The sequence below is a fragment of the Mustelus asterias genome, chromosome 5 (assembly GCF_964213995.1).
Source record: "Mustelus asterias chromosome 5, sMusAst1.hap1.1, whole genome shotgun sequence".
Taxonomy (NCBI): Eukaryota; Metazoa; Chordata; class Chondrichthyes; order Carcharhiniformes; family Triakidae; genus Mustelus; species Mustelus asterias.
In genome coordinates, this window is record NC_135805.1 from 124,565,741 (window position 1) to 124,590,942 (window position 25,202).

Genomic DNA, 25,202 nt, shown 5'->3' on the forward strand with positions numbered 1-25,202 from the left:
GTGCCTTGCCCCGGGCGATAGCTTTCAGGCTCCTGTCGGTGATTAATTTAGTGAAGGGGGTGGGATGAATTTTCTAGCAGTGGCCGGGTTCTGGGTGTCTTCCGTGGGCTTGAGCCCTCAGATTCGGGTCGATGATTCTATTTCGTGCAGGAGGCGGGGAGAATTTTCGGGCGGTGGTCGGGTTCTGGGGACTTTTCACGGGCGTCAGCTTTCAGATTGGGGTTGGTGCTTTAATTCTGTTCAGTGGCGGGGTGGATTTGCTCACTGCCTGAACAAAACACAAGGATAAATGCTCATGCCCCGAGAAGGCACCCGGAAGCGGAGAGCGCCCGCAAATCAATCCTGCCCCCTTCACAAATTAATTCACTGATCCTATTCTGAAAACCCTTGGCCAGGGACATCACCCGGGACCCCGGCCAGAGTCCGCAAATGCCTTCACAAAATAAAAATACGACCCGAATTTGAAAGCTGACGCTCGCGGAATGCACCCGTAAAACGTCCACCATCCGCTAATCCATCCCACCCCCTGCCCACAATGTAAATCACTGACCCCAATCTGATAGCGGACGCCCGCGGAAGGCACCCGCAACTCCTCCACACTTCCATCAGAAAATAAAATCTTCAGCTTTCAGATTCGGATCGGTGATTGTATATTGTGAAGGGGAAAAACGTAAGGAATGCACACTTTAAAATGACTGCCTGGCACACAAAGTGTTAACTGGGAAAGGAACCATAAAACAGACAGCGGCTTCCACTTGGACAAAGATCACTTGAAATCAAACCCAACAGACAAGTCATTTAGAATCACAGACAGTGATTTAAAGTTAACAAACACCTCAGGAAGCCAAGCCAAGGATCGAGACATCTTTTAGATAAGGGAAAACTCGAGACAAAGGGAGTAGATTACTCATAGAAAGAGCGGGAAAATATGAATGCAGGAAAACCGATTAGCACCTGAATGAGCCTAAACCAACCATTGATAGCCACAGACATAGGAAATGTACCCATTCATAAGAACAATACTATGTTAAATGTTTGTATCTGCCTATAATGATGTGATAATGTTCAAATCTCCGGTCCATCGATTGTGTAAAAAGTATAAAGATGGACCGTTCCCGTCATTTTACTGAGAGAAGGTTTGCTACTGACTTGTTGTGCCTTGTCTCCACGGAGCTCCGTTGAATAAACTGTATTTTTGGAACCTTGAGATCCGACTACTGGTGGATTTTTCCCACAACAGTCACATTTGTTTTTTGCAAATTACTTTGAATTGGTGCCCTATTGTTTTACAAAGAGGAATATTTTCTATCTTGAAAAATACTTTGTTGTCTTCCTACCCACCGAAGAAGGCGGTTAAAAAATATTTAATTATTTAAATTTCATTTGTTTATCTACTGTCTCGTCCCCTCATGATCTTGAACATTTCTACCAAATCTCCTCTTAGCTTTCTTCTCTCCCAGGAGAACAGTCCCAACTTCTCCAATCTTTCCTCATAACTAAAATTCTCATCCCTGAAACTTTTCTTGTCAGCCTCTTCTGCAATCTCTCCAATGCATTCACATCCTTCAATGCCCTCTGCTTCTGCAGCTCTTTAAGAATTTTACGCATTTTATATTGTTTTCCTACCAAAATGCATCACCTTACCCTTTTACACATCTGCCACTTCATCTGCCAACTATCTGCCCACTCCACCAACTTGTCCTTCTGAAGTTCTCTCTTTGCTTCTCTTCTTTCCTGTTTTATTCGATTTCCTCTGTACTTTCCATATAGAGCTTGATTAATGAAAAAAGAAAACGTCTAAAGCTGACATGAAAAGTAAATTTTATTAAACATGTTTACATAATATGAGTCTGAAGTTCATTTAAAAGCACAGGGGAATGTTCAGACAACTGTTGCAGTTAGGAAGATACAACCCAAATCAGCTGCATTTGGCCACAATAAATGGAATGGGACCTATTTAAACTATTTCTTCAATTATTCCTGCTCAGCAGGTCAGGCAGTAATCAATCTTATCCACCCTGGAGGACAACAGATGAATTAAAGATCTGGTCAATTCACTCTATGCAGGCAGAGTACCTAAAGGTCCATTTTTTGTGTATACGTAATGCTTCTAACATCTGTTAGTGAGAGCTTACACCAAAATCCAAATAGGGTTATTTTTCTGTACTACATCAGCAATTATTTTTCAGAGAGGGTACAAAAAATTATTTCAATAAACATTCATACCAGACCTGAGCCTAGTTCAAATCAGCAAAACTTTGTTAACATAAATTAATGGCTTTGATTTCTTAATTATTTCTTTATATTAATAACAAGCAAACTGTACAAGTACATGCAACATACAAGCTGGCCTATGTGGAACTAACATACATATTAATTAACTCCTGTGTTGTTTCCCCCCTACAAAACATGCATGCAGTAATTGAACAGTTCCAGAGTCATGCTGTTCCACATCAGTGATCTGAAAATCAAAATGGTCCATGAGAGCAGGAGGAAGAAGGAAGAGAATTACCATCTGCATCAATGGGATTTCAAGGCTAATGGGACTTAAGGAAAAATGATTTTTTTTAAAAAAAGCAAATCGAAAGTTTGCTTTTCTTTCAAAAAATAATACATCTCACTGTAAAAAAATCAAGCACTGTGCTTGCAGTAATTCTGAAATAATGTAAACTGAAGTCAGATTAAAAAACACTAACATGTGCAGGAAACTTCAACTGTAATTTCCAGCAATTATCAAACTACTTGCATCATGCTCTAACTGGGGCAAATCAGAGTGCCTTGTGACACGTGATCAGGAAAATTCCCAGGTAAAGCTCAAACAGCTTATCCATTATTGATCAACACTTTGGGAAGTCAAATGTACAATTTTATACAGAGGTTATCTCAACTGCTTGTAATTATAGGAAAAGAATTGCATTACCAGAAACATCTTAGTGCCACAATCTCTGCAGAATATCAAGTCTGAAGCTGTTTTTAACAGTCCCCAGCACTGATCGCAGTTTCAAAACTTGTATTTTCATGCAAAACATCAGAAAACATAAAAATATTAATTCATAATGCAAACGTGTACCTGGTTTACAAAGAGAAAAACAATGGCAATTATGTGGCAAATGGCAAACAACAATTTGAGAATCTTTGCTTACAAGTATAATTGGTGCTGATCAAATTTGAATTTGAGTTTTCTGTAGTAACTCAAAATAAATCAATATTAACTGAGAGTCAGTGATATCTAGACACTGGCATTTTTTTGCACTGTTCTGTTGAACATCTTTTGTGAGGCTCACATAACTATGCACCCTTTAATAAGGGGGCAACAGGAAGGGACCCTGCCAGCATTGGAGTGGGGGAACAGTTGCAGAAGTTTGGCAAGGTTGTCAGTGATATCTAGATACTGGCATTTTTTGCACTGTTCTGTTGAACATCTTTTGTGAGGCTCACATAACTATGCACCCTTTAATAAAGGGACAACAGGAAGGGACCCTGCCAGCATTGGAGTGGGGGAACAGTTGCAGAAGTTTGGCGAGGTTTCAATACAACAGACAGCAGTGGACAAAGTGTGCGCAGAGAAACAAAATGTAACACTGTGAGGGTAACACTGTTTAAAGTTTCGACAGAAACATCAATGAACAATTCATTTTTTCTGATTCTTGTTATCTTTCCAGTTTGCTGTTATCTAATTGAAAACATTTAACATTTTTTTAGGTCAGAGTTCTGGTCTCAATCATTTAGCCTCTTATGGTTCCATTCAGTATTTGTCATGTGTGTTTGCCAATTCATGCCAGCATACATAAATACATACACAGATATCTATGTACCTTTTATGAGTTATGAAGCCCTATTTTTGTTTTTGAAACAGTACTATTGGCAAAACAAGAGTGATTGTCTGGCATCATATCTATAGTCTTGATCATATCTATAGTCAGCTTGTGATTTTTGTCCCGTTTGTGATCAGTTCACTATGACCTAACACAAGGAGGTCCACCTGAACTCTCAAGAGATGACTGGGAAGCTCTACGTGTGAGGGGAGTCAAGGTGGGGTCCACCAATGAAGATGTTGGAAACAGTTTGTACCAACCAATCACCATGCTGGATAGATCTAACTCTTCCAACAGAATCTGTGCCACTCCCATAAAACATTTGTGGTCCATACGGCCATAATCTCCCCAGACTATCACCTGTAAAATAATAAAGAAACAAAGTGAGGATACGCAAATAACTTTCCAATATTCATTTATTGACAGACCTATATATTTTGGTTGCTGTGCAATCTTACCATGATTATAAATAAGGCGTAACAATTGCAAGTACTCCAGTAATGAGGATGTCATTTAAATTTACTGCTGGCAATGGCCAACAGCTGCAAATAAAGGGACATTGGATTCAAGATACGTCAAAGGGAACGTCAAACCTTTTGGTTCCATAGCCCATTCAAATTACTGAAAATGCCCAACAACAGCTACATATCAGTTAAAAATAATTTGTTGGGATGGATTTGTCTGAACATAGGCAATAGAGCCTTCAAAATATCAGAAAGTGAGAGGGGTGAAAAGCAGGGAAACATGGTTTTTACAAAAAATAAAAATGACAATGGCAGCTTTTTCTACTGATGAGAGCTGGGAAGGATGCAGGGTTTAAGAATGTAATTGTTCTCTCTGGTGTTAATTACAGAGAATTTTATCTGATGATATAGAGAAAACAAGAATAAAAATCAAAGAGGGTGTGAAAGGAAACAATTCAGAAAATATATAGGATGGATATGTTGCCGGTGACGTTTAATAAGAATATTGCCCTTAGCCTGAGTGGCAGGCATAGCCGTTTCAGAGGGCATTTTAGAGTAAAACACGTTGCTGCGGATCTGTGATTTTCAAAAAAAAATTTGATGTGCCCAACGGGCAGAAAAACGGGAGGCGAACTTAGTTGGTTGAATTTCCGGCACTCTGTACTTCACAGAGTTCACCGGGGAATTCACGCTGGTAGTGGGGCGCGGGGCCTAACTCCATCCAAGACGTCAGCATCTGCAAGCTGAGGGGGACCTCTTGCGCATGCGCCAATATCCGAGTGGGGAGATTGGCGCAAGCGCACTGACCCTTCCCCATCATAAACAAAAGCAAATTACTGCGGATGTGAAATCTGAAACCAAAAGAGAAAATGCTGGAAAATCTCAGCAGGTCTGGCAGCTTTGACAAAGGGTCGTCTGGACTTTCAATGTCAGCTCTTTTCCCTCCTTACAGATGCCGCCAGACCTGCTGAGATTTTCCAGCATTTTCTCTTTTGGACCATTCCCCATCACCGCCCTCCTGATGGTTTCCCCGTTCTCCCAGCCGAGCACCAACCTCAAACACTCTCCCTGCCCCGATCGCCAGCCCTGACAACCCCTCCCCCCCCCACCCCCGATCACCAGTCCGGATCCCCCCCTCCCGCCGTCCCCCACCACCACTGATTGGCCTGGCCCCAGCCCAAAAGGTCCTGCTGCCCTAGGCCCCACCCCTGAACCACTGCCCAGTGCCCAGTGGCTGGCAGTGCCCCCCCCCGCACCCACCGACCACCCAAGGGGGGCCTCAATGGTCTCTGCCCCCACCAGTGAGGCCATCATGCCTGGCTCCCCCTAGATGCTTTAACCCCCGCTGGTGGGAACCTCCCTTAGCAGGGTCAGAAACATGAGCGAGCCCAGATGATACAGACCTGAGCTCCCGAATGAGATTCAAATGACGATTTCAATATTGCATTCGATCTCGCTCCAGGAAACAGTATGAGACTGATTACACCATAAAAGATGGCCTGGAAAAGTGGCTGGATGCTGGTCGTGATTCTCATTTCAGCCCTCCTGCAGATATTTCCCAGCCAGCTGTGCTACTCGAGCAGCGCAGCATGACAGGGAAATCATGCTCCTGGAGTCTTATGTCAGCCAGACCAGGTAAGGACAGCAGGTTATCATCCCAAAAGGAACCAGTTGGGTTTTTTGCGGCAATGATTTCATGATCATTTAATTCCGGCTTTTAAATTTAAAATTTGTTTTTTGCCATGGTGGGTCCTCAGAGAATTACCCTCGATCTCTCAATTACTAGTCGAGTGACAATACCACTACACCACCCCTCCACATTCATTGATATATTTATAAAACAGTATAAATGTTATGTTGCGTTCGTTATGTTCTATTTTTATTCCAGCTTGTCATGCAGTACAGCTTTGTAATTGTAAGGGGAAAATACAAGAAAAGCACACTTTAAAATGACTGCCTGGCACATAGAGTTAACTGGGAAAGGAGCCAAAAAAGCAGACACCGGCTCCCACTTATCAGAAATCACTTTAAATCAAAACCTAACAGACAAGTCATTTCTAAGTCACAGACAGTGACTCAGAGTAAACAAACACCTCAGGAAACCAAGCCGAGGGTCAAGACATCTTTTAAGATAAGGAAAACCCTAAACAAAGGGAATAGATTAGCCATAGGAAGGGCGGGAAAATATGAATGCGAGGAAACCAATTAACACCTGAATGAGCTGAAACCAACCATTGATAGATACAGACATAAGGAAATGTACCCATTCATAAGAACAATACTATGTTAAATGTCTATATCTGTTTGTACCTGCCTAAACGATGTGATAATGTTCAAATCACCGGTCCATCCATTGTGTAAAGAGTATAAAGATGGACCGCTCCCGACATTTTACCGAGAGGTGGTCTACTACTGACTTGTGCCTTGTCTCCCGGAGCTCCGTTGAATAAAGTGTGTTCTCTGAATCTCGAAGTCTGACTACTAGTGGATTTTTCCCACAACAAATTGGCGTAGTCGGCTAGGATCCTATTACTGGTGAGATCGATTGGCCACGATCGCAACCGGGGTAGAGATCGCGGAATCTGAGAGTCAGACTGGATCAGAAAATACAGTTTACAAGGGGGAAATATTTGTACTGTGTATTTGTTATAGTGATAAGTACTAACTGCTGATAGTAATAAGTAACTGTGATTTGTGCTGTTCGACAAAAGGACAAGGTAGTGCCTGTCTCAAAACCTCTGCCTTAGACTGGCTATTAAGAGCAGAAATCTGCCACGTGAAGGTCAGGAATTGAAGTGAGTGAGAGACACTAAGGGCACTAAAGAATTGTGAAGCACAAAAGGGCAGAAGTCGGTTTAACATCAAACTCTGTAGTGGCGAACAGACGCAGAGTTGCCATCTGACTGCATGAAAGTATTGAAAAGTTGAGAACTGTACTGTCAATATTGTGAAAAGCGGGGCGGAATAGGAGTTTGATCAACTCTGACCTAAACCAGACTCCGGTGGAGAAGCACATTGCCGAAGTGGTAATCGTGGAAGCCGTGAGTATAACTTGAAACCCTGTAACGGCAGTGAAACACGGTGTGAGAATAGTAATAGTGGCCGGGGGTAGTAAAGTCCCTACGGTAGAGAGCACACTTTACTAAAGAATAATCGTGGCCGGGGTTAGTGAAATCTGCGAAATGGCAGATAGTGGAGTTAAAAGGGGATCTGCAGGTTCCCTGATTGAAATTTACATGACAGACAGGAAGGAGTTAATAAAGAGAATGCAAAAGGATGGCTGGGATACTTCCCAAACCTTAGAGCAGCAGAGAGAGTGGATAGATAAAGAAAAAAGAAACAAAACAAAGAAAATAGGAGTAATGTTAACACATCAGTTAGCAGGTCTAATTGAACAAGTAGTTGCCTCTACTAAGAAATGGAGGGAAGATAAAGAAAGAATTAGAGAATTAGAATCCCGAGTGAGGGAACTGGAAAAGCAAAATCAGGTTTTAGAAAGGCAATGGGGAGGAGAAACTGATCCTCTACCTTCTTATGAGTCTACCCATTCTCCGTCTTTCCAGGGAGAACAACCCCAGTTTACCCAATCTCTCCTCATAGCCAAGACCCTCCATACCAGGCAACACCCTGGTAAACCTTCTCTGCCCTCTCTCCAATGCCTCCACGTCCTTCTGGTAGTGCGGCGACCAGAACTGGATGCAGTACTCCAAATGTGGCCTAACCAGCGTTCTATACAGCTGCATCATCAGACTCCAGCTTTTATACTCTATACCCCGTCCTATAAAGGCAAGCATACCATATGCCTTCTTCACCACCTTCTCCACCCGTGTTGCCACCTTCAAGGATTTGTGGACTTGCACACCTAGGTCCCTCTGTGTTTCTATACTCCTGATGACTCTGCCATTTATTGTATAACTCCTCCCTACATTATTTCTTCCAAAATGCATCACTTCGCATTTATCCGGATTAAACTCCATCTGCCACCTCTCCGCCCAATTTTCCAGCCTATCTATATCCTGCTGTATTGCCCGACAATGCTCATCGCTATCCGCAAGTCCAGCCATCTTCGTGTCATCTGCAAACTTGCTGATTACACCAGTTACACCTTCTTCCAAATCATTTATATATATCACAAATAGCAGAGGTCCCAGTACAGAGCCCTGCGGAACACCACTGGTCACAGACCTCCAGCCGGAAAAAGACCCTTCGACCACTACCCTCTGTCTCCTATGGCCAAGCCAGTTCTCCACCCATCTAGCCACTTCTCCTTGTATCCCATGAGCCTTAACCTTCTTAACCAACCTGCCATGTGGGACTTTGTCAAATGCCTAACTGAAATCCATATAGACGACATCCACGGCCCTTCCTTCATCTACCGTTTTTGTCACTTCCTCAAAAAACTCCACCAAATTTGTAAGGCACGACCTCCCTCTTACAAAACCATGCTGTCTGTCACTAATGAGATTGTTCCGTTCTAAATGCACATACATCCTGTCTCTAAGAATCCTCTCCAACAACTTCCCTACCACGGATGTCAAGCTCACCGGCCTATAATTTCCCGGGTTATCCCTGCTACCCTTCATAAACAACGGGACCACATTCGCTATCCTCCAATCCTCAGGGACCTCACCCGTGCCCAAAGAAGCGACAAAGATTTCCGTCAGAGGCCCAGCAATTTCATCTCTCGTCTCCCTGAGCAGTCGAGGGTAGATGCCATCAGGCCCTGGGGCTTTGTCAGTTTTAATGTTCCCTAAAAAACCTAACACTTCCTCTCTTGTAATGGAGATTTTCTCTAACGTGTCAACACCTCCCTCCGAGACACTCCCGGTTAACACGCCCCTCTCCTTCGTGAATACCGATGCAAAATATTCATTTAGGATCTCCCCTATTCCCTTGGGTTCTAAGCATAATTCCCCTTCTTTGTCCCTGAGAGGACCGATTTTCTCCCTGACAACTCTTTTGTTCCTAACGTATGAATAGAATGCTGTAGGATTCTCCTTAATCCTGCCTGCCAAGAACATCTCGTGACCTCTTTTTGCCCTTCTAACTCCCCGTTTGAGTTCTTTCCTACTCTCTCTGTATTCCTCCAGAGCTCCATCTGTTTTCAGTTGCCTGGACTTAACGTACGCCTCCCTTTTCATATTAATCAGATCCTCAATTTCCCTGGTTATCCACGGCTCTCGAATCCTACCTTTCCTATCTTTCCTTTTTACAGGCACATGCCTATCCTGCAGCCTTATCAATAGTTCCTTAAAAGACTCCCACATGCCAGACGCGGACTTACCCTCGAACATCCTCTCCCAATCAACATCCACCAATTCCTGCCTAATCCGGCTATAGTTAGCCTTCCCCCAATTTAGCATCCTGCCCGTAGGACAGCACTCATCCTTGTCCATTACTATCCTAAAGTTAACAGAGTTGTGGTCACTATTTGCCACATGTTCCCCTACCGAAACTTTGACGACCTGACCGGGCTCATTTCCCAGAACTAGGTCCAGTATAGCCCCCTCTCTAGTCGGGTTATCTACATACTGTTCCAAAGAACCTTCCAGTACGCATTTTACAAATTCCTCCCCGTCCGGACCCCCGCTCTAAGCACTTTCCAGTCTGTGCCAGGGAAATTAAAGTCCCCCACTACAACAACCCTATTTTTTCTGCACCTATCCAGAATCTCCTGACATATCCTTTCCTCCACTTCCCGTGGGCTGTTGGGTACACCCCCAGCATAGTGACTGCACCCTTCCTGTTTCTGAGTTCCACCCACAGCGACTCAGTACATGACCCCTCTAAGTTGTCTACCCTCTGCACCGCGGTAATATGCTCCTTAACTAATATCGCTACTCCCCCACCTTTTTTAGCCCCTCCTCTGTCTCGCCTAAAACACTTATACCCCGGAATATTCAGCTGCCAGTCCTGTCCTTTTAACCAAGTTTCCGTCACCGCAACCACATCCAAATTCCGCATAAGCATTAAGGCCCTACGTTTGTCTGTTTTACCCGTTACGCTCCTCGCATTGAAGCAGATGCACTCCAGACCTCCAGGCCCACTCAGGTCATCCTCCTCCAGAGTGCTCCTCTTCTTAGCTAGCCTTGCCCTGGCCCCCAGCTCAACCCCAGCCTCAGTATTTACTGACCTACTGTTTTGTTCCCCACCCCCCTGCCACACTAGTTTAAATCCTGCCGAAACACTCTAGCAAAACTCCCAGCCAGGATATTTGCCCCCTTCCAGTTAAGGTGTAACCCATCCTTTCTGTACAGTTGCCATCCTGACTTGAAGATTTCCCAGTTATCTATGAATTTAAAACCCTCCCTCTTGCACCAGTCCTTTAGCCACGCGTTCAACTGTAGAATCTCCCTGTTCCGAGCCTCACTTGCACTAGACACCGGGAGCAGTCCAGAGATTGCTACCCTGGAGGCCTTACTTTTTAGCCTAGCACCCAACTCCCTGAATTTCTCTCGTATGACCCCCCTGCTCTTCCTACCTACATCATTTTCACCAATGTGTATAATCACATCCGTTTGACTACCTTCCTTTTTAAATATGCTTCCTACCCTCTCGGAGACATCCAGTACCCCGGCACCAGGGAGGCAGACTACCATCCTGGATTCTCGTTCACTCCTGTCCGTGCCTCTAACCATTGCGTCCCCCACAACTATCGCTCTCCTAAACCCCTTCTTTCCCTTCCGGACCCCTGAGCCTGTCTCCGTGGAGGCGATCTGGTCCTCGTGGCTCACCCCTGGAGGGTTATCCCCCTCCACAGAATCCAAAACAATATACCTATTTTGGAGGGGGACAACCACAGGGGATCCCTCCACAGACTGCTCACTCCCTTCTCTTCTCCCATCTGTTGCCCATCCCTTTCTTTTATGGGAGACTGCCACTGGGGTACTTTCTGGCACATCACCCTTCTGACTATTACCCCTCCTAACTGTGACCCACGTGTCTTCCTTCCGAGACCCTGGTGTCACTACCTGACTATAACTTTTATCTATTAATCTCTCATTTTCCCTAACTAAACTGAGTTCATCGAGCCTCAGCTCCAGCTCCCTTACACGATCCTTCAGGAGTTGTAGTTCCACACATCTGGCACAGATATGGACTTCCGGGAGGCAAGTTGTCTCCAGGAACTCCCACATCCCACACCGAATGCTGTATACTGGCCTCCCACTCATACCAGCCATGTCCTTTTTAGTTTTTGGGAGATAAAACAAAAAAGGGGGTGTAACAGAAGAAAAACAAACAACCTTCCTTGCCTTTGCCGAAGCCCTGACGCCAAAGCCCTTACAGCTTACACTCTGCTCCCTGCTCACTCCACTGCCCGCTCCAGACGCTGCCCGCTCAAAAGTGCGGCCTGCTTTTAAACCCTCCAAAAAACCTTCCCCAGGCTGCTCCTGGGTCTACTCCCTGTTTTGAAAAAAACCCCTCCTTTTTAAATTAGCCCTTTTTAAACCTTCCCCAGGCTGCTCCTGGGCCTACTCCCTGTTTTGAAAAAAAACCTCCTTTTTAAATTAGCCCTTTTTAAACCTTCCCAGGCTGCTCCAACTGAGATTAAATCCAAACAAACTGAGATTAAATCCAAAACTGATATTAAATCCAAACAACTGATATTAAATCCAAACAACTGAGATTAAATCCAAACAAACTGAGATTAAATCCAAAACTGATATTCAATCCGAACAACTGAGATTAAACCCAAACTGATATTAAATCCAAACAACTGATATTAAATCCAAACAACTGACATTAAATCCAAACAACTGACATTAAATCCAACCAAACTGAGATTAAATCCAAAACTGATATTCAATCCGAACAACTGAGATTAAACCCAAACTGATATTAAATCCAAACAACTGATATTAAATCCAAACAACTGACATTAAATCCAAACAACTGACATTAAATCCAACCAAACTGAGATTAAATCCAAAACTGATATTCAATCCGAACAACTGAGATTAAACCCAAACTGATATTAAATCCAAACAACTGATATTAAATCCAAACAACTGATATTAAATCCAAACAACTGACATTAAACCCAAACAACTGACATTAAATCCAAACAACTGACATTAAATCCAACTAAACTGAGATTAAATCCAAACAACTGAGATTAAACCCAAACTGATATTAAATCCAAACAACTGATATTAAATCCAAACAACTGAGATTAAACCCAAACAACTGAGATTAAATACAAACAACTGAGATTAAATGCAAACAACTGAGATTAAACCCAAACAACTGAGATTAAACCCAAACAACTGCGATTAAACCCAAACTGATATAACTCTCCCCAACGCCCTACCATTAACTGAATAAGTCCTGCCCTGGTCCGATCTATCAAAATGCATCACCTCGCATTTATCTAAATTAAATTCCATTTAAGGTAAAAGGGTCCAGAGGGGCAAATTGTGGTTTCTTTAAGACTTTATATTCCAGACAAAGAAAGGATAGAGGTGCATTTAAGCAAGAACTAATTCATCAATTTAATCTGGAGTTTATACTTGTTTCTGCATCAGGTTTGCTGTTGTCATCAGAAATGGTGATGGAACACAGAGTGAAGTCTGAAGAATTGAATGATTTCATTAAATCTCACTCTCTATAAAAAAACATTCCAGAATACTGAAGTTGCTTCTTAGATGCAAGTTTCTTCTAAAAAAAATCTATGTGGCCACGTAAAGATGATTGGCGATCAGATTTCCAAATCAGTTGAGTTCATACATTGTTACCTACATGTCCATCACTTGCTGTGACTTTCAGGAAGACATTTAAAATGAACATAATTTTGAGGGTTGAGTATTCACTGACTTTGGGTAATAGAGTGGCCAAAGCATATCAACAAAATACTGACCTGCAACACTTTACCCTGTGGACTTTCTGCAAACAGTAATGACTGTTGATAGAGTGGATCAAGTGTTTTCCGTGCGATTTTTGTCTTCTTTTTGGCTATGCACACACCATTCTCCAGCAGGTACACTTTGACATAAGGAGCTGCAAAATAATTAAATTTATATTTTAGAAATGCCCCATTTAATAACCAAAACCAAATCAATGGTGACATGACCCTGTTATCACCAGGGGAAAGGGGTGAACTGGCTCCCTTCTGCACAAATTTCTGGGTTGGTCACAACAAGGATTTCAATTTCAATCTTGCTTATGATGATAAGTTCAGGGAGGTACCCTGAAAAATGGGCCACTGAACCATGCTTTTAGGGTTCACAGACAAACAAAAGAGTGAGGAGCAAGAATAGGCCATCATCCCCTCACACCTGCTCCACCATTTAATAAGATCATAGCCTATCTGATATAGTAACCTTGCAGCTGCATTCTGCTATCTTCGATTGTCTGTTACCCCCTTGCTTACCAAGAACCTACCCACCTCTGCCTTAAAAATATTCAAAGACTCTGCTTCCACCACCTTTCCAGATAATGTTACAGAGGCTCACATCCCTCAGAGAAAAGATTTTGCCTCATCTCCACTTTAAATGGGTGACCCCTTTGTTCAGTCTGGGAGGTGTTTTATCAATGCCAGTTTTTCTCTTTGTGGTCAATTTAAATAGCCACAAACAAACTATCCGTTTTTAGGTAGCAAATTTAATGGATTATAAATAAAGCTGAACCAGGAGGAGGATAAATAGGTTGTTTATCCTCCTCCTGGTTGAGCTTTCTTTACAATCCATTAAATTTGCTACCTGAAAAGGGATAATTTGTGGCTATTTAAATTGACCACAAAGAGAAAAACTGGCATTGATAAAACACCTCCCATGGCCACAGAATGTCAGTAGCACTTTAGTCATTATACACTTTAGCAATGTAGTTGCAGCTGTAAAGTTTACTTGATACAGCTCTCCAACATCAAACCTGTGCATTCATAGAAAACAAAGTAAGATTCTAAATCTTGTTTACTTTCTGATGATTATCTCAGAGCAGAATTCCCAATATACTTGATAAGTACCCAAGTCCACCCTGATATTGGAGAGAATATAGAGGAGGTTTACAAGGATAGAATTGGGGATTAGAGATTCAGTTATGAAAAGGATAAAAGCTGGAATTGTTCTCCTATCACAAAATTCAATTGTGATTATTGTGCACAATTTTAAACAGAAATTGAAATCATTGAAAGGATACAGAAGAGATTTTTGAGGGGACGATTTGATAGTGGTGTTCAAAATTATCAAGGATTTTGCAAGGGTAAATAACTGTTTCCACTCACAGAACAATCAACTGGACACAGATTTAACATAATTGGTAAAAGAAGCCAGCAAATTGTTAAGATTTGGAATTCACAGACTGAGATGCCCTCTGAATAAGGACAATTAGGGATGGGCAGGAAATTCAGGCCTAGCCAGTGACGCCCACATGCTATAAACAAATAGAAAGGATGTTCAAAAGAAAAATTCAAAATGGATAAAAATGAAGGGGGAAAACCTCAAGCACATGGTGAAAGAATGAGAGAAATCAGAAGCTGTGTCAGGGCCAAGAGATTCTATGATTCAAATGTTGGACTGAAGAAAGGAAGTTGTACAGTGGAGTAATGGACAATGGTAACATTGTATGATAGTTGTTGCATTGGAGCTGGTGAATCACTGCCCTTATCCATCCCATCATCTTCCTCTTCATCCTGCTGCTATATAACCAGCGTTTGTCACGAACCACGCTGACATTACTTGAGAGGGTGTCCCAACTTGAAACACTGGTTCATGGTGGTGTATTGTTCTTTTTGGAATATTGTGAAGTTTCATGTAAAACCTCACTGAGGAACCAGTCCAGCCATCGAATAAAATTATTAAAGAAAGTTTATTAACTTAAAGAAAGGAAAATACACACAAAAAGAACTACAATACTCTAAAACAGTTAAGTGCATGAATAACTAAACACATACACGGTGGCACAGTGGTTAGCACTGCTGCCTCACAGTGCCAGGAACCCAGGTTAAATTCTTGGCTTGGGTCACTGTCTGCGGAGTCTGCACGTCCTTCCTGTTCTGCATGGGTTTCCTCCAAGGTGCTTTGGTTTCCTCCCACAATCCAAAAGACATGCTGGTTAGCATTAACGATGCTAAATTCTCCCTCAATGCACCCAAACAGGCGCCGGAGTGTGGCGGTTAGGGGATTTTCACAGTAACTTCATTCTAGTGTTAATGTAAGCCTACTTGTGACACTAATGATGAACTTTAAACACATAGTTTATGTAGAAATTACCCACTTATTCCAAAATATATCTAAGATCCCTGGACTTCCCTTTCCCAAACAACATTCAAATTAAATAAACCTGTAAATCTTGGGAGAATTAGCTCAAATGGCAGAGTGCTCGCTTAGCATGTGAGAGGCAGTGGGATCGATGCCCACATTCTCCACTTAGGGCGGCACGGTAGCACAGTGGTTAGCACTGCTGCTTCACAGCTCCAGGGACCTGGGTTTGATTCCCGGCTTGGGTCACTGTCTGTGTGGAGTTTGCACATTCTCCCTGTGTCTGCGTGGGTTTCCTCCGGGTGCTCCAGTTTCCTCCCACAGTCCAAAGATGTGCGGGTTAGGTTGATTGGCCATGCTAAAAAAAATTGCCCTTAGTGTCCTGGGATGCATAGGTTAGAGGGATTAGTGGGTAAATATCTAGGGATATGGGGGTAGGGTCTGGGTGGGATTGTGGTCGGTGCAGACTCGATGCGCCGAATGGCCTCTTTCTGTGCTGTAGGGTTTCTAAGATTCTAAATCAAATCCAGCTTACAGTTATCACAATACAGGGCTGATGATCAAGTCTGGGAAACGTATTTTCCTGGTCCAGTGAAAACTAAATTTCACTCTAGTTTTGCTATATTTAAGAAAGCCCACCAATACCCCTACTTTCTTAGGAGGCTAGGGAAATCTGGCATGTCCGCTACGTCTCTCACAAACCTTTACAGAGGCACCATGGAAAGCATTCGTTTTGGATGTATTACAGCTTGGAATGACTGCTGCTCTGACCAAGACTGCAAGAAACTACAAAGGGTTGTGAACAAAGCCCGGTCCATCATGCAAACCAGCCTCCCATCCATTGACTGGGAAAAAGATATAAAAGTTTGAGGTCACATACCAACCAACTCGGGAACAGCTTCTTCCCTGCTGCCACCTTATATTAAGTTCATCTTTCTCTACACCAGCTATGACTGCAACTCTAAATTCTGCACCCTCTTCTTTCCTTCTCTGTCGCTTTGTAGTGGTGTTCCCTGGGGGTTGGTTTTGGGAGCCTTTGCTTTTCCTGATATATATTGATGATCTAGATCTTTTTTTATTAATTTGTGGGCCATTAATTGGCTGGCCAGCATTTATTGCCCATCCCTAATTGTCCAAGGGCAGTTGAGAGTCAACAACATTGCTGAGGCTCTGGAGACACATGTAGGCCAGACCACATAAGAATGACAAAATGGGGACAGAAAACAAAAGGCAGTAAGGGGAAAAGTGGAAGGCAGAGAAACCAAAGACAAAAATCAAAGAGGGCCACATTATATCATAATTCTAAGAGGACTGAAAATGCCAAAAAAACAAACCTGAAGGCTCTGTATCTCAATGCTAGGATCATTTGTAATAAAATGGATTAACAGTCATTAACGGATATGATGTAATTGGGATCACAGAGACCTGGCTCCAGGGTGACCAAGGGTGGGAGCTCAACATCCAGGGGTATTCAATATTTAGGAAAGATAGGGAAAAAATAAAAGGAGGGTGGGGTAGCGTTGCTGGTTAAAGAGCAGACTAACGCAATAGTAAGGAAGGACATAAGCCTGGACGATGTGGAATCTGTATGGATGGAGCCGCAGAACATCAAAAGATGAAAAACGTTAGTGGGAGTTGTGTGCAGACCACCAAACATAGAACAGTGCAGCACAGAACAGGCCCTTCGGCCCACGATGTTGTGCCGAGCTTTGTCTGAAACCCAGATCAAGCTATTTCCTCCCTATCATCCCGAAGTACTCCATGTGCCTATCCAATAGCTTCTTAAATGTTCCTAAAGTTTCTGACTCCACTATCCCTGCAGGCAGTCCATTCCACACCCCAACCACTCTCTGCGTAAAAAACCTACCTCGGACATCCTTCCTATATCTCCCACCATGAACCCTATAGTTATGCCCCCTAGTTACCGCTGCATTCACCAGAGGAAATAGTCTTTGAACGTTCACTCTACCTATCCCCCTCATCATCTTATAAACCTCTATCAAGTCTCCTCTCAACCTCCTCCGCTCCAAAGAGAAAAGCCCAAGTTCCCTCAACCTTTCCTCATAAGACCTACCCTCCAAACCAGGCAGCATCCTGGTAAATCTCCTTTGCACTCTTTCCAGTGTCTCCACATCCTTCTTGTAGTGAGGTGACCAGAACTGCACACAATATTCCAAATGCGGTCTCACCAAGGTCCTGTACAGTTGTAGCATAACCCCACGGCTCTTAAACTCAAACCCCCTGTTAATGAACGCCTTCTTCATGGCTCTATCCACTTGAGTGGCAACCTTCAGAGATCGATGGATATGAACCCCAAGATCTCAAACAGCAGCAGTGAGGTTGGGGATGGCATCAAGCAGGAAATTAGAGATGCGTGCAGTAAGGGTACAGCAGTTATTATGATTGGGCTCACCAAACTGGTAGCGATGGGATGAAGGAGAATTTCCTGGAATGTATAAGGGATGGTTTTCTCGACCAATATGTCGAGGAACCAACGACAGCAGGCCATTCTAGACTGGGTATTGTGTAATGAGAGGGGATTAATTAGCAACCTTATGGTGTGAGATCCTTTGGGGGAGCTTGACCATAATGTGGTAGGATTCTTCATTAAGGTGGAGAGTGACACAATTAAGTCTGAGACTAGGGTCCTGAAATTAAGGAAAGCTAACTTTGATGGTATGAGATGTGCATTGGCTAGGATAAGCTGGCAAAGGATACTGAAGGGGTTGACAGTGGATAGCAATGGCAGAAATTTAAAGAACACATGGATGAACTTCAACAACTGTACACCCTGTCTGGTGTAAGAGTAAAATAGGTGGTTCAACCATGGGTTCCTCAACAAGGGAAATCAGGGATAATGTTAAAGGAGGCAGAAATTGGCCAGAAAAAGCAGCTGAGGATTGGAAGAAATTTACAACTCAGCAGAGGATGAAGGGTTTAATTTGGAAGGGGAAAATAGAATACGAGAGTAAGCTTGCAGAAAACAGAAAAACTGACTGCAAAAGCTTCTATAGATATAAGAAGAGAAAAACGCTGGTGAAGATAAATGTAGGTGTCTTACAGTTAGAATCAGGTGAATTCATAATGGGCAACAAAGAGATGTCAGACCAGGAGAACAAATACTTTGGATCTGTCTCCACGAAATAACCTTCCAGGAATACAAGGAGGCAGAGGGTCTAGCATGAAGGAGGAACTGAAGGAAATCCTTATTAGTCAGGAAATTGTATTGGGGAAATTGCTGGGATTAGAACATAGAACATAGAAAAACTACAGCACAAACAGGCCCTTCAGCCCACAAGTTGTGCCGAACACATCCCTACCTTCTGGACCTACCTATAACCCTCCATCCTATTAAGCTCCATGTACTCATCCAGGAGTCTCTTAAAAGACCCTATAGAGTTTGCCTCCACCACCACTGACGGCAGCCGATTCCACTCGCCCACCACCCTCTGTGTGAAAAATTTACCCCTAACATCTCCCCTGTACCTACCCCCCAGCATCTTAAACCTGTGTCCTCTCGTAGCAGACATTTCCACCCTGGGAAAAAGCCTCTGAGAGTCCACCCGATCTATGCCTCTCAACATCTTATACACCTCTATTAGGTCTCCTCTCATCCTTCGTCTCTCCAAGGAGAAAAGACCGAGCTCCCTCAGCCTATCCTCATAAGGCATGCCACTCAATCCAGGCAACATCCTTGTAAATCTCCTCTGCACCCTTTCATTCTTTTCCACATCCTTCCTATAGTGAGGCGACCAGAACTGAGCACAGTACTCCTAGTGGGGTCTGACGAGGGTCTTATATAGCTGCATCATTATCCCCGGACTCCTAAACTCAATCCCTTGATTGATAAAGGCCAGCACACCATACACCTTCTTAACCACTTCCTCCACCTGCGGGGCCGATTTTAGAGTCCTATGGACCCGGACCCCAAGGTCCTTCTGATCCTCTACCGTACCAAGAGTTCCCTTTATATTGTACTCCTTCAGCCCATTTGTCCTACCAAAATGGACCACGACGCATTTATCTGGGTTGAAGTCCATCTGCCACTTCTCCGCCCAGTCTTGCATCCTATCTATGTCCCTCTGTAACTTCTGACATCCCTCCAGACTATCCACAACCCCACCAACCTTCGTGTCGTCGGCAAACTTACCAACCCATCCCTCCGCTTCCTCATCCAGGTCATTTATGAAAATGACAAACAGCAAGGGTCCCAGAACAGATCCCTGGGGCACACCACTGGTGACCGACCTCCATTTAGAAAAAGACCCATCTATACCCACTCTCTGCCTCCTTTGGGCAAGCCAGTTCTGGATCCATCGGGCAGCAGCCCCTTGGATCCCATGCCCTCTCACTTTTTCCAGAAGCCTTGCATGGGGGACCTTATCGAACGCCTTGCTAAAATCCATATAAACCACATCTACCGCCTTCCCTTCGTCAATGTGTTTAGTCACATTTTCGAAGAACTCCACCAGGCTCGTAAGGCACGATCTGCCCTTGACAAAGCCATGCTGAGTATTCTTGAGCATACTAAACCTCTCTAAATGCTCATATATCCTGTCCCTCAGGATCTTCTCCATCAGTTTACCAACCACTGAGGTTAGACTCACCGGTCGGTAATTACCTGGGCTATCCCTATTCCCCTTCTTGAAAATAGGAACCACATCCGCAATACTCCAATCCTCCGGCACCTCTCCCGTCTCCATCGACGACGCAAAGATCATCGCCAGAGGCTCTGCAATCTCCTCCCTCGCCTCCCACAGTAACCTGGGGTACATCCCATCCGGACCCGGCGACTTATCTATCTTGATGCCATTCAAAGATTAAAACCCAATAAGTCTACATTTGGAAAGCAGTGACAGGATCGGTCCAAGTCAGCATGGATTCACGAAAGGGAAATCGTGCTTGACCAATCTTCTGGAATTTTTTGAGGATGTGACCAGTAGAGCGGACAAGGGTGAACCAGTGGATGTTGTGTGTCTGGACTTTCAAAAGGCAAGGGCCCACACAAGAGACTAGTGAGCAAAATTAAATCTCGTGCTATGGGGATAATGAATTGACGCGGATAGAGAACGAGTTGGCAGACAAGAAGCAGAGAGTGGGAATAAATGGGACCTTTTCAGAGTGGCAGGCAGTTACCAGTGTGGTACCGCAGGGTTCAGTGCTGGGACCCCAGCTATTCACAATATCCATTAATGATTTGGACAAAGGAATTGAATGCAATATCTCCAAGTTTGCAGACAACATTAAGCTGGGTGACAGTATGTGTTGTGAGGAGGATGCTAAGAGGCTGCAGGGTGACTTGGACAGGCTGGCTGAGTGGGCAAATACTTGGCAAATGCAATATAATGTGGATAAATGTGAGATCATCCATTTTTGTTGCAAAAACAGGAAGGAAGATTATTATCCGAATGGTGGCAGTTTAGGAAAAGGGGAAATGCAACGTGACCTGGATGTCATGGTAAAACAGTCGCTGAAGGTTGGCATGCAGGCAGTGAAGAAAGCTAATGGCATGCTGGCTTTCATAGCAAGAGGATTGAGTATAGGGGTGTGGTGAACCATCGTTGGTTCCCACTAGATAGTACTGAGCCAGGGTCTGGCCAGTACTACGAGTATGTATATATGTTGCTGTTGGGGTTAGGGATGGGTTGTTCTACTTGTTGCTGTTGGGGTTAGGGTTGGGCTGTTACACCTGTATTATAGTTATTATGGTACATCCCAGTCGGGCTCCGCCTCCTGGGAGAGGTATAAAGGTCACTGCTCTGTCTGGGACCCCTCAGTCTGGGATCGTGTACTATACATGGTAGCTTCGTTGTAACAGTAAATAAAAGCCTTTATTTCCTTGAGCCTCTCAAGCCTCGTGTGTGATAACGCGCATCAAGGGGTAGGGATGGCTGCTGCAGTTATACTTTGGTTAGGCCACACCTTATTGTGTGCAGTTTTGGTCTCCTAGTCTCCTAGCATTTGGGGGATAGTAATCATAACTCTATCTCCTTTACATTAGCATTGGTGAGAGATAGGATCAGTCAAGCTAGGAAAGTGTTTATTTGGAGTAAGGGCAATTATGAGGCTATTAGGCAGGAAATTAGAGGCATAAATTGGAAGGAGGTTTTCTCAGGGAAATGTACAGAAGAAATGTGGCAAATTTTCAAGGAAAATTTTGTCTGGAGCTCTGCACAGCAGCGTTCCAATGAGACAGGGGAGTTATGGTAGGTTACAGTAACCATGGTGCACGAAAGCTGTAATGAATTTAGTCAAGAAGAAATGAAAAGCCTACAAAAGGTTCAGGGAGCTATGTAATGTTAGAAATCTAGAAGAGTATACGACTAGTAGGAAGGAACTTAAGAGGGAAATTAGAAGGGCAAGAAGGGGTCATGAGAAGGCCTTGGCAGACAGGATAAAGGAAAACCCCAAGGCATTCTACAAGTATGTTAAGAGCAAGAAGATAAGATGTGACGGATAGGACCTATCAAATGTGACGGTGAGAAAGTCTGTATAGAACTGGTAGAAATAGCAGAGGTACTCAATGAATACTTTGCTTCAGTATTTACAGTGGAAAAGGATCTTGGTAGTTGCAGTACAGACTTGCAGTGGACTGAGAAGATTGAGCATGTGGACATTAGGGGAGAGGATGTGTTGGAGCTTTTGAAAAGCATCAAGTTAGATAAATCGCCGGGACCAGATGGGATGTACCCCAGGTTACTGTGGGAGGTGAGGGAAGAGATTGCTGAGCCTCTGGCGATGATCTTTGCGTCATCAATGGAGGCGGGAGAGGTTCCGGAGGATTGGAGGATTGCGGATGTGGTTCTGTTATTCAGGAAAGGGAGAAGAGATAGCCCAGGAAATTATAGACCAGTGAGTCTAACCTCAGTGGTTGGTAAGTTGATGGAGAAGATCCTGAGAGGCAGGATTTATGAACATCTGGAGAGGAATAGTATGATCAGAAATAGCCAGCACGGCTTTGTCCAAGGCAGATCATGCCTTACGAGCCTAATTGAATTTTTTGACGATGTAACTAGACACATAGACGAGGGAAGAGCGGTAGATGTGGTTTATATGGATTTCAGCAAGGCGTTTGATAAGGTGCCCCATGCAAGGCTTATTGAGAAAGTGAAGGGGCATGGGATACAAAGGGACATTGCTTTGTGGATTCAGAACTGGCTTGCCCACAGAAGGCAAAGAGTGGTTGGAGGTGGGTCTTTTTCAGCATGGAGGTCGGTCACCAGTGGAGTGCCCCAGGGATCTGTTCTGGGACCCTTGCTCTTTGTGATTTTTATTAATGACCTGGATGAGGAAGTGGAAGGATGGGTTGGCAAGTTTGCTGATGACACAAAGGTTGGTGGTGTTGTGGATAGTGTAGAGGGATGTCAGCAGTTGCAATGAGACATAGATAAGATGCAAGACTGGGCGGAGGTGTGGCAGATGGACTTCAACCCAGATAAGTGTGTGGTGGTTCATTTTGGCAGGTCGAATAGGATGAAAGAATATAATATTAAGGGTAAGACGCTTGGCAGTGTGGAAGAGCAGCAGGATCTTGGGGTCCAGGTTCATAGGACACAAAGCAGCGTCGCAGGTAGAGGCTGTAATTAAGAAGGCGTATGGAATACTGGCCTTCATCAATAGAGGAATGGAGTTTAGAAATCGGGAGATAATGCTGCAGCTGTATAGGACCCTGGTCAGACCCCACCTGGAGTACTGTGCCCAGTTCTGGTCGCCTCATTACAGAAAGGATGTGGAAGCCATAGAAAGGGTGCAGAGGAGATTTTCAAGGATATTACCTGGATTAGATGGCATGCCTTATGAGGTTGAGAGAGCTAGGTCTTTTCTCCTTGGAGAGGCGAAGGATGTTAGAGGTGTATAAGATGTTGAGAGGTATTGATAGAATGGATTCTCAGAGGCTTTTACCCAGGGCTGGAATGGTTGCCACAAGAGGTCACAGGTTTAGGGTGCTGGGGAGTAGGTACAGAGGAGATGTTAGGGGTAAGTTTTTCACTCAGGGTGGTGGGTGTGTGGAATCGGCTGCCAGTAGTGGTGGTGGAGGCGGATTCGATAGGGTCTTTTAAGAGACGTTTGGATAAGTTCATGGAAGTTAGTAAGATAGAGGGTTATAGGTAAGCCTAGTAGGTAGGGACATGTTCGGCGCAACTAGTGGGCCAAAGGGCTTGTTTATGCTGTAGCTTTTCTATGTTCTAGTCTGAGGAAGGACATTCTTGCTATTGAGGGAGTCCAGCAAAGGTTCACAAGACTGATTCCCAGAATGGCAGGACTGACTTATGGAGAATGACTGGATCGACTTGTGTTCACTGGAATTTAGAAGAATGAGTGGGAATCTTATCGAAGCACATAAAATCCTGATGGGACTGGACAGGCTAGTTGTGGGAAGAATGTTCCCAATGTTTGGGAAGTCCAAAACTAGGAGTCAAAGTCTAAGAATGAATGGTAAGCCAGTCTCTACCACTGTTGGGGCCAGTTTGTTCGATATGTTCAAGGGGGAGCTGGACAGGGCTCTTGCGGCTAAAGGGATTAAGGGAAGTGAAAGTGGGAGTGGGATATTAAAAGTGTATGATCAGCCATGATAATACCACGAGTGAGTGAGGGATCACTTTGGAACCAGTGACCATAATTCCATTTTAAGATAGCTATGGAGAATGATAGGTCTGGCACAAAAGTTAAAATTCTAAATTGGGGTGCATTTTGATGGTATCTTACAAGAACTTTCAAAGGTTGATTGGGGGAGTCTGTTGGCAGGCAAAGGGACATCTGGTAAGTGGGAGGCTTTCAAAGTTGCATTAACCATGCTTCAGGGTAAGCACATTCCTTTTAGAGTGAAGGGCAAGGCTGGTAGAAGTAGGGAACCCTGGTTGACTTGGGATATTGAGGCCCCGGTCAAAAAGAAGAGACATGCATAGGCAGCTGGAATCAAGCGATCCCTTTAAGAAATCATAGAAACCCTATAGTGCAGCAGGAGGCCATTCAGCCCATCAAGTCTGCATCGACAACAATCCCACGTAGGCCCTACCCCGTAACCCCACATATTTACCTCCCTAATCCCTCTAACCTACACATCCCAGGACACTAAGGGGCAACTTAGCATGGCCAATGCACCTAAACCACACATCTTTGGACTGTGGAAGGAAACCGGAACACCCAGAGGAAACCCATGTAAACATGGGGAGACCGTGCAAACTCGATAGCGACCCAAGCCAGGAATTGGTCCCTTGAGCTGTGAGGCACCACTGTGCCTCACCCGTGAGTATAAAGGGTGTCAGAGTAGAGTTAAGAGAGAAATCAGGAGGGCAAAAAGGGGACACGAAATTGCTTTGGCAGATAAAGCAAAGGAGAATCCAAAGAGCTTCTACATAAAGGGCAAAGGAGTAACTGGGGAAAGAATAGGGCCTTTTAAGGATCAACAAGTGCGATCCACAAGAGATGGGTGAGGTCCCAAATGAATATTTCTCATCAGTATTCACTGTTGAGAAAGGCATGGATGTTCGAAGAGGAGGTGTTGGAAGTCTTCAAGCATATCAAGATAGATAAGTCCCCAGGAGTATCCCAGGTCATTGTGGGAGGCTAGGGAGGAAATTGTGGGTCCCCCCGCAGAGATATTTGAATCAATCATCGACAGCCACAGGTGATGTGCCCAAAAATTGGCGGGTGGCAAATGTTGTGCTTTTGTTTAAGGGCTGCATGGAAAAGCCTGGGAACTATAGGTCAGTGAGCCTAATGTCTGT

General features: G+C 44.1%; 1 protein-coding gene across 2 annotated transcripts in view; it reads right to left on the reverse strand.

The window, feature by feature from the left end:
* Positions 1–1,811: 1,811 nt before the first annotated feature.
* The window catches only part of LOC144493794 (regulating synaptic membrane exocytosis protein 1-like), a 259,737-nt gene continuing 236,346 nt past the window's right edge, over positions 1,812–25,202 (reverse strand). For both annotated transcript variants that reach the window (XM_078213289.1, XM_078213291.1), the window contains 2 exons: positions 13,137–13,276; positions 1,812–4,175 (listed from right to left, as the gene is read on the reverse strand). In XM_078213289.1, coding sequence (XP_078069415.1) covers positions 3,957–4,175; positions 13,137–13,276 — 359 coding nt within the window. In that variant the 3' untranslated portion in view covers positions 1,812–3,956. The remainder of the gene's footprint in view (positions 4,176–13,136; positions 13,277–25,202) is intronic.